Genomic DNA, 15511 nt, shown 5'->3' with positions numbered 1-15511 from the left:
AGAGATAGAGCTACAGGACAGACATAGAGCTACAGGACAGACATATAGCTACAGGACAAACATAGAGCTATGGGACAGATATAGAGCTACAGAACAGGCATAGAGCTACGGGACAGACATAGAGCTGCAGGACAAACATAGAGCTACAGGACAGACATAGAGCTACAGGACAGACATAAAGCCACATGATAGAGATAGAGCTACTGAACAGACATATAGCTACAGGACAGAAACAGAGCTACAGGACAGACATAGAACTACAGGACAGAGAAAGAGCTACAGGACAGAGAAAGAGCTACAGGACAGACAGAGCTACTTGACAGGCATAGACCTGCAGGACAGATATAGAGCTACAGGACAGAGATAGAGCTACAGGACAGACATAGAGCTACAGGGCAGAGATATAGCTACAGGACAGACAGAGCTACAGGACAGACAGAGCTACAGGGCAGATATAGAGCTACAGGACAGGCATAGAGCTACAGGACAGATATAGAGCTACAGGACAGAAATAGAGCTACAGGACAGACATAGAGCTACAGGGCAGAGATATAGCTACAGGACAGACAGAGCTACAGGGCAGAAACAGATCTACATGACAGAGATAAAGCTACAGGACAGACATAGAGTTACGGGGCAGAAAGAGCTCTACAGGACAGAGATAGAGCTACAGGGCAGAAACAGATCTACAGGACAGAGATAGAGCTACAGGACAGAGATTAAGCTACAGGACAGACAGAGCTACAGGACAGAGACAGAGCTACAGGACAGACACAGAGCTACAGGACAGACACAGAGCTACAGGACAGACAGAACATCAAAGACCTAAGGCTATAGTATACGGCCACACAACAGAAAAAGAGCTAGAGCTGCAAGGATTGCAACAGAACATAGTTACAAGTATAGCGAGCAAGTAGTCCTATAAGGCTAATACAATCAGACTCAGAGACAAAGCCACAGAGACAAATCTAGTGCTACAGCACAAAGCTATAGACATACTTTAAGCAAAGGGCTACACAACTACAGCTATAACACATGTCTACTACTAGACCCTCAGCCAAATCATCTTCATCAAAGGACAATTAAAAAAAGTAACAATAAAGCATGTCTTTCCTACCAGGCATCATCGTTATCAGATTAGGCAAGAGCGAGCCGAGTCATCGTCGAGAGCACTGATCGAAAAAGGGAAAAGCGCAGGCAGTTGCATGACTCTCCATTCACCTTCCTCTCCCAGAGATAAGAACCTATCTCTGTCTGTTCCACATCACTCAAAGAGCTGACTGAAGTCATGACGTTTTTCTAGTCTCTCAAATTCAAAGCTACCAACATCTGTGAGGAGGAAGAATTGTCAAACCCTGAACCATTCACTGACAGTTCAACATCAACTGAAGTAGTCAAAGAAAGCACATATTGCATCAATGTAAACTGAACAGCATATCAACAACTCTATGGTTACATCTTGATTGACACCAATCTAATATCAATGCAAATAGATCAACACCGTTATCCTGCACCTATTAGAACTGAGAATTTGTTTTGCCTCATCTCATTCAGATATAAGTAGAAATGAAGCTCACTTGTACAAGACCGCAAGCAGGAACAAAGGCAGACATCAGACAGAAAGACAGACAGCATGGGGGGACAAAAAGACAGACAAAGACAGGCAGAGAGACAGAGGCATGTCGCCGCCCACCTGTCCGCCCCTTAATCACACCCGAATGAGTTGTTTTTCAGCGAGAACACACGCTGGAACAGTAAAGGGGCCTGGCGCAGGCAAAGAGGCAGGCAGGCAGGAGGCAGGCAGTTAGAGAGGCAGGCAGGCAGGAGGCAGGCAGTTAGAGAGGCAGGCGGGCAGAGAGGCAGGCGGGCAGAGAGGCAGGCAGGCAGGAGGCAGGTAGGCAGGAGGCAGGCAGGCAGGAGGCGAGCTAGTGGGAGGGTGCTCTCTGTAGCTATGGCTCCCTGTGGTGCCATTCCACTGCTTTGTGTTGTGAAGCACAGCAAGCTGTTGGCCCTGTAAACAGGCTGCTAGCTTTATATCAGCATTTTTTATTTTTACAATGTAACACGCAATTACACTGTAAGATGTGTTATTACATATGGGTAGACTGATTATACATACGAAAACATGAGCTCAGCCTGTTCTTCCAAGGACATTCTGATTGTCTTTCTATTCAATCCATCCATTCATCCATCTATCCAAACATTCGTCTATCCACCCATCTATCCATACATCCCACCTACCTGCTGCTGGTCTGGGCTGAGAGTAGCCCCATGCAGGTCCTTCCCCAGGAACCAAGGGTACAAAAACACAAACAAATCAACTGAGTTAAACACAGCTCCACACAGAAAGGATACAGTCTGAGGGCCCCACTCTGGGTCCCAATGGCCAGGATCTTCTGGACTGGGTCATGGGCCATGGACGACGGCTGATAGGGGAAGCCATGACGGACAGTCTGGGCATCCAATGAGAGGGCAGCAAATCAGGGTGATGCGGAAACAACAGGTAAATCATGGTTAGAGGGAATTTTCATGAGCGTTCTCACAACAGAGTAACGTTAGTTTTGTGTCCAAATAATACAATCGATATACGTACTCAAACCGCAATTTGAAGTCTGTGAATGAACACTTGAAATGAACAGGCAAATGAACAAAAATATACAGCAACACAATGAGCACAACAGCAATGACCCTAGAAAAAAGTTGCATTTTATGTGGGATTTTTTTTTTTTTATCGTAACAGTTAGGTTCCATCATATTGTGTGTGCATAGGCCCATTTTCAGATAATAGTAACAACATCATCTCTTTTGATGGCGTCTCCCACATAGCAACTAGTCGGGATTACATTACTACTGTAGAAATAAAACACAGCAATAAAACCCATCACTTTGGGGCGTGACAGGCGTGACAATATGCTGGTGCTGCTGGAGCCTATTGCATCAGTCAGCAAGTCAGTCAGCGAGTTGTTGTAGCCTACTTGTTTGCTTAAAGCCAGAGCAGAGCAGAGTGCTAAAGCATATTACGTAAGACCCCCTCCACTGTAGCAGAGACACCTGCCCTAGCGCAGGCAGCAGTGGAAACACGGGCTGGGCTTTGGATCATTTCCCTCGACCATATGCGCCTGGAGCGCCAACCCAATTATGACACTCCAGGACCCGGCTGGATCAAAACCGCAAGACCTATTTTAGTTTTATTTACATTTTCACGAAAATAATTGGCGACATGTAGCTTAGGCTGTTCTAGCCAACCATTCCAGATATTAGGCCTACACGGGTCTAGCGATGGAGAGAAACACGTCACAAATAGCCCTGCATTTTCAAGTCGATGATATAGGCTACCACAAATCATTTACAGTATGTAGGCCTAATGATATTAATCTTTCCCAAGAGCATTAACTAATATTCATGTTAAAGCGCACAAAACTGTGCCATGTAGAAATGAGCAGCATCACTCAATGCTGGGCTGCCATCGCCCCAAGGGATAAAAAAAAAACGGTATGTATGCCTAATGTCATGTCAAGGGGTAGCCAAGCACCTCAACTGCTCCACGGAGTTGAGTGCAGACTAGAGTTTTTAAATTCTTAGACTTCTTAGAGTTGCTATTTGGTCGAAATTCTTCAACCCTTACCGTGTACCTATGTATGTCCTCTGTTGTTGTGTACCCTTGTTTACTGAAATCCATACTTTTTAATGAAACGTAAATTTATCCAATAGAACACAGAGTGTTCTTCAATTAAAGTTTTTTTAACATCAGGTATGTACAGTGCGGTGTCCATCAGGGCAGTTGCCTTGGGCCGTTACTCTTCTCTATTTCTACAAATAATTTGCCACTGGTCTTACACAAAGCTAGAATGACTATGTATGGATGATTCTACACACTACATGTCAGCACCCAAAGACAGTGAGCTCACTGAATTCTAAATAAAAGTTACAGTCAGTATCAGAATGGATGATTAATAATAAAGTGGTCTTAAAAGGCGCAATATGCAGAAATCGCTCCACCATTTCTTGGTTGCTAAAATTCTAATAGTTCACCTAATTTGTGTTGACGTGACAAAACAAGCAATGTACAGTGTAGAGAATCATTGTACCATCTAAAATGCTGTGAAATATATGTTCAATAAGCAAAAATATAGTATTTTCAGCTGTTTGAAGCTGGTGTACAAAATCAAAAGTAAAAGATGCAAAAGGAATAGAAATAGAGCACATAGAACAAATCTACCTATTCTTAGACTTGCATTCAATGACAAATCTATAATTCACATTTCACTCCTCCAGGTCCGTCTCCTGTCAGCAGCCCCGCAGCAGATTAAAAGCTATGGATGACAGGGATTTCAGTTGCATGATTCCGCAGCTGTGGAATGCACTTTCAGACACTATTAGGGCTGAGGAGTCTATGTCCTCCTTTGAAGGCACAGCCCAAGACCTTGCTGTTCGGAAAAGCCTTCAAGGACCTCTGCTAACCCTGTTCTCATGTCTTCCGGATCTGACGACAACTGTATATAGCTTGGATTGTTATCTGTGTTCTGTGTTTTGGATTGTTCTAATTATTCTTGTGTATATTCTTTTAGCACATTGGGTATGAGAAAAACACTTTACAAATTAAATGAATTGTTGTTATTATTATTATTACATCTAAAAGTAAAGGCATTGTATTTGTTTCAAAACATTCTCTAAGACTTAAACCTCAATTGGAGTTGTGTATAAAGGGTGCGGCCATTGAGCAAGTTGTGGAAGCTAAACTCCTAAGTATAACATTGGATGGTCAATTATCATGGTCAAGTCATATTGACAAAGTTGTTGTGAAGATGGGGAGGGGTATGTCTGTTATAACAAGATGTTCTGTGTTTTTTTACACAAAAATCAACTGTACTAGTTGTTTAGGCTCTGGTCTAGTCCCATCTCGATCACTGTCTGGCAATATGGTCAAGTACAGCAAAGAAAGACCTAGAAGCTGCAGCTGGCTCAGAACAAAGCAGCACGTCCTGCACAAGACATGCCACCATGGGTCTCATCACTGTCCTCAAGTCCAAATGAAGTCGCGGCAACGCACAGTATTATACAGAGCCATGATCACATGGAACATCCTTCCATCTCCAATAACTCAAGCAAACATCAAAATGACATTTAAAAAAAGCATTGGTATTTGACATTTTATTAGGATCCCCATTAGCTGTTGGGAAAGCAGCAGCTACTCTTCCTGAGGTCCACACAAAACACGAAACAGGACATCATACAGAAAATTAACAGACAAGAACAATGAATTGAACAACCTCTCATGGAAAGGTGGGACTGTGATGGGACACACACAAACACACACAGACACACAAACATGTTTTTTTCTTGTTGTATTGTTTGTATCATTTTTTGTTGTTGTTGTGTTTTAAATGTGTGTGACTGTCCTTGTCTATCAGTGTATCAGTGTTTTGTTACTTCTCATGTTTCGTGTTTTGTGTGGACCCCGGGAAGAGTAGCTGCTGCTTTCCCAACCGCTAATGGGGATCCAAATAAACAAATCTATACAATCACCAAATAAACAAATAAATACAATCACCAGTGGGCTACATCCACAGTCGGTGGTTGCAAATCCATTCAGTTTTCCATGTTGATTAAACTTCATCACATATATTTGGAGGGTTGAAATGACGTGGAAACAACGTTGATTCACCCAGTTTTTGCCCAGTGGAATTTGATAAATGATTTATTAAAAAGTATGGATTTCATTGAAAAAAAAGTCTGTGCTCCACTCTGCAGAGGGGTTGAGGTATTGGATAGTCAAGGGACTACAGCACATCGCCGTGAACTTGATGCTGTGGCTGCATGATCATGATCATGTGTAATAAAATAGCCCTTATACAGGTGTTCAAGTCAATCTCGTGTTCGGGTCATCTTGGCCTGGCCCAAACAAGACAATTGAATTAAGGTGAGAAATAGTCAAAAATTCAAGGGGTTGTCCATTTGAATAGAAAGCAGCGTATCCTATGTATCAACGATAATATAGATTTGCTGTGGCGTCCTAAGGATGGGCTACGTTCGTTCCAGCTGATTTGCAGGCATGTCAATCGAATGTGAGCTCTTATTAACCCCATCCATTCTTCTGTCAAGACCTATTCAATTAATAATGGGAGCCAGTGCATGATAACACGGGTCTAAATGTCAGACGCAGCCTTATTCTATGGATTAATGAGGGAATCGGGTGTGTGAACTGGAAGGTGAGTGTTGGTGGGAGACTGATAGCCACTGTTTCACCCAGACTGATAGCCACTGTTTCAACCGGCCAGGGACCCAGCGATTGACATGTTAATCCATTACCCATTATGCAAGAAACGGGTTGTTTAATCCCAACCCCTCTGTGTGACAGTTCATGCGAAGTGCAGATGGCATGAGCGATGAAACCAGTCTATTTGAACGGAAGGGGGGATATATGTAGGCCTATGCATTTATTAGATCGTTATAAAGGTAGGACTATATAGGCTAATGATGGGATGTATAGAAACAAACGCTAAATTATGATGGAAAGTCTATTCTATCTTGGTAGATCTCTAAACGCATTCGCCATATGCGCATTTTACAAACTGGGTTAACAAACACTGGGGATTGACAGATGGCGTTGCCTATGAGGCAAACTATATTATCATTATTATAACACCTTTACATAACAGATGTTGATGAAAAAGACCAGGCAAACGCAGGTGGTCAGCTATAGTAGTTTAACCGTTCATCAGATGATAACAGATGTAGGCTATCAATAATAATAGGTGGCGGCGCGTTAAGTAGTCTATCAATATCGAGAGACGCGGCAGCCAATATGCAGTAAGAAAATAGAGACGTTTGAAACAGAAATGTTTGATACAGCTGCATAATAAAATGCATCTGACTCGCCCACCTTGCAGAGTTGAAAATTCTCGGACTGAAGGGTCTCCTGCATCAAATTGTTCTCCTGGGTGCCCGACTGGCCAGACGAAGCCGAGGAAGACGCTTGCTCCTTTAGGCCGTCCAGTACCTTCCTGATGTTAAACTTCTTCATTTTACCCCAGAAACACTGCGACGACGACGGAGCACAGAATTGAAATCACCAGCGCAAGATAAGGGGGTAAAGCCACTCTCTCGCTCTCTTCTGATTGCCTTCGTAAATCTCACATTTTAGATTGTGTTTTTACCGCAGTCTCCATGGTGAAAAAGGTTTCGGCCGCACACCGCTCGGGTCGGGCTCGTTGACGCGCAATTTCGAGTCGATTCTCTATTTATTTGTTGTGTGGCTATGTGCGTCGGTGTAGTCTTCTCTGACTCCGTGTCCCACTGCGTCTACGCTGCTCGCTCGCTCTCTCCGTTTTTTCTCCCCTCCCCTCTCTGCTCAGTCAACGCGGAACGCAGCTGCAGGGTGCTTCTGCGCATTTCAGCAACCGGATATTTGATAGAAGCGCCTCTGCTCCCGTATACATCTCCTTCTCTGCCCTTGCTACAGAGGCAGGATTTCTCTCTCTTTCGCGATCTCGCTCTCTTCCTTTTCTACCTTATTCTCTCTCCCACCTCTTTCTCTGTCTCTCTCTCATTCTATTTCGCACACACGTGTGCACGTACGCACACGCATGCACATTTACACTGAGGGCAGGGAGAACAGCACCTGGTGATATTTGGATGCATCAGGACAGACAGATATGCTGAGACAGACAGACAGACAGACAGACAGACAGACAGACAGGCAGGCAGGCAGGCAGGCAGGCAGCCAGCCAGCCAGCCAGCCAGGCAACCTTATTCACCTTGACAAGGCTTGGCTGTACATACGCCCCACATCAATATTTAAACACCACACTTACAGCTTATTCATTATCCATGGTGATCACTGTGAGGATTTTATTTGAACCTTGCTTTATTTTCACTGTTTCTCATGAGAAGAGAACAATCCCTAAAGGATGCTAAGACCCCCAAAAGCTTTGTGGGTCGCTCTCATGCCTGACTGATATTGCGTGGGCACCTGTGGACTGTCTGTTGGCACACACGCACCAGGCGCCTATGGCACACACACTGAAGTAGACACTGAAGCACAGTGGTGGAAGTAATGGTTGCGTTTACACTCCCGAGTTCCACACCTGATACCTCCTGCTCTGCTCTGTTCTGCTCGCCCTGCTCTGCTCTATGGTGGGAAGCTATGTCTCTCTCTCTCTCTCTCTCTCTCTCTCTCTACACCTCTGTCTTTGCTACCACCCTTCTTGTCTTCTCCCCCTTTCCTCTCCCTCTATCCTTCTCTATTCTCCCACTCCCATCCTTATTAACCACCACAGCCTTCCCAAGCACCAGATAGATCATTATTACATACAGTGGTAGTGCACCTGACTGGCCTTACTACACACCAAAATCAATGGAGTACATTTAACTCTGAAAGTGTAAACTGTACACTATTTTCAGGGAACATATGAGTCCGACTGTACCGGTATTAAATGAACACTTTTGAAAGCATTAAAGACTTAACTATGTTGCATTGTTCACCATTTGACTATTAAAGTGTTCAAAGGAACTCAATTGTGGTGTTTGCATAGCTCTACTATAGAGTAATATGCAACACCTACATTTTAAAACATAGCACTTGATTTATACTGAACACAAATATAAACACAACATAAAAAGTGGTGGTCCCATGTTTCATGAGCAAAATTTAAAGATCCCAGAATTTTTCCATATGCACAAAAGTCGTATTTCGCTCAAATTTTGTGATCAAATTTGTTTAAATCCCTGTTAGTGGACATTTTTCCTTTGACAAGTTAATCCACACATCTGACATGTGTGGCAAATCAAGAAGCTGATTCAATCGCATGGTCATTACACAGGTGCACCTTGTGCTGGGGACAATAAAAGGCCACTCTAATATGTGCACCTGTTCCGGTGTAAAAATATTTTGATGTGGGGCGCCGTCCTCAAACAATCGCATGGCACATTTTTGCTGTAATAGCTACCGTAAATCGGACAGTGCAGTTAGATGAACAATAATTTAAGATTCCAGCCGATATAAGACACTTATAGGTACATACATGTTTAAAATCCATATTATTTCTGATTATTTATTTGAATTGAGTGCCCTCCAGTTTCCCCGGAAGTTGTTCTGCTAGCGGGACCCTGAGGCTTTCACCAAGTGAGTTCCTTGGCGAATGTTATAATTAAAATTAAACTCCATGACATTACATATATCATAAGGCCTTTCTTATTGGCCTAGTTGATGGCCTAGTGGTGTTCGGAAACTCCTGGATTACGTGATAGGATATCCAACAGTTTGAATATTTATGCACTCGCAACCTGCATTCAGAATGACTTTCAGGTCTTAGGATACTTAATACAAAACACTACCTAAACCATTTAAACTGGAACAACCATTTCAGTAAAGGGTGAAATAAATCTAACTAATTGATTGGATTCGTTTAGAAAAATGTGTTATTCATCCTTCGTAGCATAAGACTAATAAATTAATCAATGTACAGTACATGCAAAAACACAGATATTAAAAAAAATCTACCTGCAGTAGAGCATGCTGGGAAGTATAATAATGATCAGTGTGGTTTTGATTAGACTGGTTTACTCTCCACAGTGTAAAACAATAACTATAGTTATTAACACCAGCACTGGGGGTTCTTTTACACCACTGAGTGTTAATTTCACACTTACACCGTACCTAAACTAGCCGTTAGATTTTGTCCCCCCACACCAAAAGTGATCACGACACGCAGGTTGAAATATCAAAACAAACTCTGAACCAAAGATATTAATCAAAAAGCGTTAAACATTTATGGCAATTTAACTAGCTAGCTTGCAGTTGAGAGCTAATTTGTCCTATTTAGCTATCTTGTTGTTGCTAGATCATTTGTCCTGGGATATAAACACTGAGTTATTTTATCTGAAATGCACAAGGTCCTCTGCTCTTACAATTAGTCCAAACATAAAACGGTCAATCAAATCATTTCTAGTCATCTCTCCTCCTTCCAGGCCTTTTCTTCTTTGGACTTTATATGCTGATTGGCATCTAACCTTTATGGTTACCACGACGACCGACCAAACTCAGTTCATCTTTCAATCATCCACGTGGGTATAACCAATGAGGAGATGGCACATGGATATCTGCTTCTATAAACCAATGAGGATATAGGAGAGGCAGGACTTGCACCGCGTTCAGGATCACAAATAGAATTGACTTCTATTTTAGCGCTTGGCAACGCAGACGCTCGTTGGCGCGCACGAGCAGTGTGGGTGCAATAATTGAATAACATGTACAGTTGAAGTCGAAAGTTTACATACACCTTAGCCAAATACATTTAAACTCAGTTTTTCACAATTCATGACGTTTAATCCTAGTAAAAATCCCCTGTCTTAGGTCAGTTAGGATCACCACTTTATTTTAAGAATGTGTAATGTCAGAATAATAGTAGAGAGAATTATTTATTTCAGCTTTAATTTCTTTCATCACATTCCCAGTGGGTCAGAAATTTACATACACACAATTAGTATTTGGTAGCATTGCCTTTAAATTGTTTAACTTGGGTCAAAGGCTTCGGGTATCCTTCCACAAGCTTCCCGCAATAAGTTGGGTGAATTTTGGCCCATTCCTCCTGACAGAGCTGGTGTAACTGAGTCAGGTTTGTAGGCCTCCTTGTTCGCACACGCTTTTTCAGTTCTTCCCACAAATTTTCTATAGGATTGAGGTCAGGGCTTTGTGATGGCCTCTCTAATACCTTGACGTTGTTGTCCTTAAGCCATTTTGCCACAACTTTGGAAGTATGCTTGGGGTCATTGTCCATTTGGAAGTCCCATTTGCGACCAAGCTTTAACTTTCTGACTGATGTCTTGAGATGTTGATTCAATATATCCACATAATTTTCCAACCTCATGATGCCATCTATTTTCTGAAGTGCACCAGTTCCTCCTGCAGCAAGCACCCCCACAACATGATGGTGCCACCCCTGTGCTTCACGGTTGGGATGGTTTTCTTCGGCTTGCAAGCCTCCCCCTTTTTCCTCCAAACATAACGATGGTCATAATGGCCAAACAGTTCTATTTTTTGTTTCATCAGACCAGAGGACATTTCTCCAAAAAGTACGATCTTTGTCCCCATGTGCAGTTGCAAACCGTAGTCTGTCTTTTTATGGCGGTTTTGAAGCAATGGCTTCTTCCTTACTGAGCGGCAATTGAGGTTATGGCGATATAGGACTCGTTTTACTGTGGATATAGATACTTTTGTACCTATTTCATCCAGCATCTTCACAAGGTCTTTTGCTGTTGTTCTGGGATTGATTTGCACTTTTCTCACCAAAGCACGTTCATCTCTAGGAGACAGAACAGGTCTCCTTCCTGAGCGTTATGACATCTGCGTGGTTCCATGGTGTTTATACTTGAATGTGGCACCTTCAGGCGTTTCGAAATTGCTCACAAGGATGAACCAGATTTGTGGAGGTCTACAATTTTCTACATTTTTTTTCCTTTTGATTTTCCCATGATTTCAAGCAAAGAGGCACTGAGTTTGAAGGTTGGCCTTGAAATACATCCACAGGTACAACTCCAATTGACTCAAATGATGTCAATTACCCTATCAGAAGCTTCTAAAGCCATGACATCTCTTTCTGGAATTTACAAGCTGTTTAATAGCACAGTCAATTTAGTGTATGTAAACTTCTGACCTGCTGGAATTGTGATACAGTGAGTTATAAGTGAAATAATATGTCTGTAAACAATTGTTGGAAAAATGACCGTGTCATGCACAAAGTAGATGTCCTAACTGACTTGCCAAAACTATAGTTTGTTAACAAGACATTTGTGTGGTGGTTGAAAAAGAGAGTTTTAATGCCTCCAACCTAAGTGTATGGTAAACTTCCCACTTCAACTGTACGTTTACATTTATTTTGCGACGCGAGCGGTGTGGTCAGCATGTTACAGAGTGAATTTAACTTCAGAATCAACACTAGAAATGTTACACTGAAAAAATCCCAACACTGGCCAAATTGCTGTGTTTGTGCTATTCATAGATCCACCTGTCTGATGTGGCTGTCTGCGTGTTTTGGGATGAGATATAGTGGTTAGTACCCTATAGTACACACCAGGTGAATGCTACACATTGGTGGTGGGTGAGGTGAGTTGACAATAAATGTGTGGAAGTAACATTGTCTGTTCAGGAGTTATATAAACTGTTACTGTTATGGTGAGTGAATGAGGACCCAAAAGCGAACTAACTTAAACAGAGCTTCTTTAATAACCAAACATAGGTAGGCTCAGATAGACCGGCAGATTCCGACAGGACAGGACAAGGTTACAGCAAACATGACGATAGTCTGGCTCAGGCATGAAACACAACAAACAAGAATCCGACAAGGACAGGAACAGAAACAGAGAGAGATATAGGGACCTAATCAGAGGGAAAAAGGGAACAGGTGGGAAACGGGGTGAATGGGTAGTCAGAGGAGACAAGGAACAGCTGGGGGAAAGCGGGGGAGAAAAGGTAACCTAACAACGACCAGCAGAGGGAGACAGGGTGAAGGGAAAGGACAGAGACAAGACACAACATGACAGTACATGACAGTACCCCCCCACTCACCGAGCGACTCCTGGCGCACTCGAGGAGGAAACCTGGCGGCAACGGAGGAAATCCTCGATCAGCGCACGGTCCAGCACGTCCCGAGAGGGAACCCAACTCCTCTCCTCAGGACCGTACCCCTCCCAATCTACGAGGTACTGGTGACCACGGCCCCGAGGACGCATGTCCAAAATTCTACGGACCCTGTAGATGGGTGCGCCCTCGACAAGGATGGGGGGGGGGGGGGGGGAGACGAGCGGGGGCGCGAAGGACGGGCTTGATGCAGGAGACATGGAAGACCGGGTGGACGCGACGAAGGTATCGCGGAAGAAGAAGTCGAACTGCGACAGGATTAATGACCCGAGAAATACGGAGCGGACCAATGAACCGCGGGGTCAACTTGCGAGAAGCCGTCTTAAGGGGAAGGTTCTGAGTGGAGAGCCAAACTCTCTGACCGCGACAATATCTAGGACTCTTAGTTCTACGCTTATTAGCAGCCCTCACAGTCTGCGTCCTATAACGGCAAAGTGCAGACCTGACCCTCTTCCAGGTGCGCTCGCAACGTTGGACAAAAGCCTGAGCGGAGGGGACGCTGGACTCGGCGAACTGAGATGAGAACAGTGGAGGCTGGTACCCGAGGCTACTCTGAAAAGGAGATAGCCCGGTCGCAGACGAAGGAAGCGAGTTGTGGGCGTATTCTGCCCAGGGGAGCTGTTCTGACCAAGACGCAGGGTTACGAAAAGAAAGACTGCGTAAGATGCGACCAATAGTCTGATTGGCCCGTTCTGCTTGACCGTTAGACTGGGGGTGAAAGCCGGAAGAGAGACTGACGGAAGCCCCAATCAAACGGCAAAACTCCCTCCAAAATTGAGACGTGAATTGCGGACCTCTGTCCGAAACGACGTCTGACGGAAGGCCATGAATTCTGAAAACATTCTCGATGATGATTTGTGCCGTCTCTTTAGCAGAAGGAAGCTTAGCAAGGGGAATGAAATGAGCCGCCTTAGAGAACCTATCGACAACCGTAAGAATAACAGTCTTCCCCGCTGACGAAGGCAGTCCGGTGACAAAATCTAAGGCGATGTGAGACCACGGTCGAGAGGGAATAGGAAGCGGCCTGAGACGGCCGGCAGGAGGAGAGTTACCGGACTTAGTCTGCGCGCAGACCGAACAAGCAGCCACGAAACGACGCGTGTCATGCTCCCGGGTGGGCCACCAAAAACGCTGGCGAATGGAAGCAAGCGTACCCCGAACGCCAGGGTGGCCGGCTAACTTGGCAGAGTGAGCCCACTGAAGAACGGCCAGACGAGTAGGAACGGGAACGAAAAGAAGGTTCCTAGGACAAGCGCGCGGCGACGGAGTGTGAGTGAGCGCTTGTTTTACCTGCCTCTCAATTCCCCAGACAGTCAACCCGACAACACGCCCCTCAGGGAGAATCCCCTCGGGGTCAGTGGAGGCTACTGAAGAACTGAAGAGACGAGACAAAGCATCAGGCTTGGTGTTCTTAGAGCCCGGACGATAAGAAATCACGAACTCGAAACGAGCGAAAAACAGCGCCCAACGCGCCTGACGCGCATTAAGTCGTTTGGCAGAACGGATGTACTCAAGGTTCCTATGGTCAGTCCAAACGACAAAAGGAACGGTCGCCCCCTCCAACCACTGTCGCCATTCGCCTAGGGCTAACCGGATGGCGAGCAGTTCGCGGTTACCCACATCATAGTTACGTTCCGACGGCGACAGGCGATGAGAAAAATACGCGCATGGGTGGACCTTGTCGTCAGAGAGGGAGCGCTGAGAAAGGATGGCTCCCACGCCCACCTCTGACGCGTCAACCTCGACAACGAACTGTCTAGAGACGTCAGGTGTAACAAGGATAGGAGCGGATGTAAAACGATTCTTGAGGAGATCAAAAGCTCCCTGGGCGGAAACGGACCACTTAAAGCACGTCTTGACAGAAGTAAGGGCTGTGAGAGGAGCTGCCACCTGACCGAAATTACGGATGAAACGACGATAGAAGTTCGCGAAGCCGAGAAAGCGCTGCAGCTCGACGCGTGACTTAGGGACGGGCCAATCAATGACAGCTTGGACCTTAGCGGGATCCATCTTAATGCCTTCAGCGGAAATAACAGAACCGAGAAATGTGACGGAGGAGGCATGAAAAGTGCACTTCTCAGCCTTCACAAAAAGACAATTCTCTAAAAGGCGCTGGAGGACACGTCGAACGTGCTGAACATGAATCTGGAGTGACGGTGAAAAAATCAGGATATCGTCAAGGTAAACGAAAACAAAGATGTTCAGCATGTCTCTCAGGACATCATTGACTAATGCCTGAAAGACAGCTGGAGCGTTAGCGAGGCCGAAAGGAAGAACCCGGTATTCAAAGTGCCCTAACGGAGTGTTAAACGCCGTCTTCCACTCGTCCCCCTCCCTGATGCGCACGAGATGGTAAGCGTTACGAAGGTCCAACTTAGTGAAAAACCTGGCTCCCTGCAGGATCTCGAAGGCTGAAGACATAAGAGGAAGCGGATAACGATTCTTCACTGTTATGTCATTCAGCCCTCGATAATCTATGCAGGGGCGCAGAGACCCGTCCTTCTTCTTGACAAAAAAAACCCCCGCTCCGGCGGGAGAGGAGGAGGGGACTATGGTACCGGCGTCAAGAGCTACAGACAAATAATCTTCGAGAGCCTTACGTTCGGGAGCCGACAGAGAGTATAGTCTACCCCGGGGGGGGGGTGGTTCCCGGAAGGAGATCAATACTACAATCATACGACCGGTGTGGAGGAAGAGAGGTGGCCCTGGACCGACTGAACACCGTGCGCAGATCGTGATATTCCTCCGGCACCCCTGTCAAATCACCAGGCTCCTCCTGTGAAGAAGAGACAGAGGAAACAGGAGGGATAGCAGACATTAAACATTTCACATGACAAGAGACGTTCCAGGAGAGGATAGAATTACTAGACCAAT

The 15511-nt window shown here is 44.9% G+C and overlaps 1 protein-coding gene across 2 annotated transcripts in view; it reads right to left on the bottom strand.

The window, feature by feature from the left end:
* The window catches only part of stxbp5a (syntaxin binding protein 5a (tomosyn)), a 165014-nt gene extending 157598 nt beyond the window's left edge, over positions 1-7416 (bottom strand). The window contains exons 1-2 of one of the 2 annotated variants that reach the window (XM_036985455.1): positions 6884-7416; positions 2356-2453 (exon numbers count right to left, since the gene is read on the bottom strand). In XM_036985455.1, the coding sequence (XP_036841350.1) occupies positions 2356-2453; positions 6884-7024 (239 nt within the window). In that variant the 5' untranslated portion in view covers positions 7025-7416. The remainder of the gene's footprint in view (positions 1-2355; positions 2454-6883) is intronic. The other variant, XM_036985456.1, reaches the window with a different exon arrangement.
* Positions 7417-15511: the final 8095 nt, after the last annotated feature.

This window comes from Oncorhynchus mykiss, chromosome 8 (genome assembly GCF_013265735.2).
Source record: "Oncorhynchus mykiss isolate Arlee chromosome 8, USDA_OmykA_1.1, whole genome shotgun sequence".
In the NCBI taxonomy this organism is placed as follows: domain Eukaryota; kingdom Metazoa; phylum Chordata; class Actinopteri; order Salmoniformes; family Salmonidae; genus Oncorhynchus; species Oncorhynchus mykiss.
Note: the sequence above shows the minus strand (reverse complement) of the source record. Positions and strands in the feature narration are given on the sequence as shown.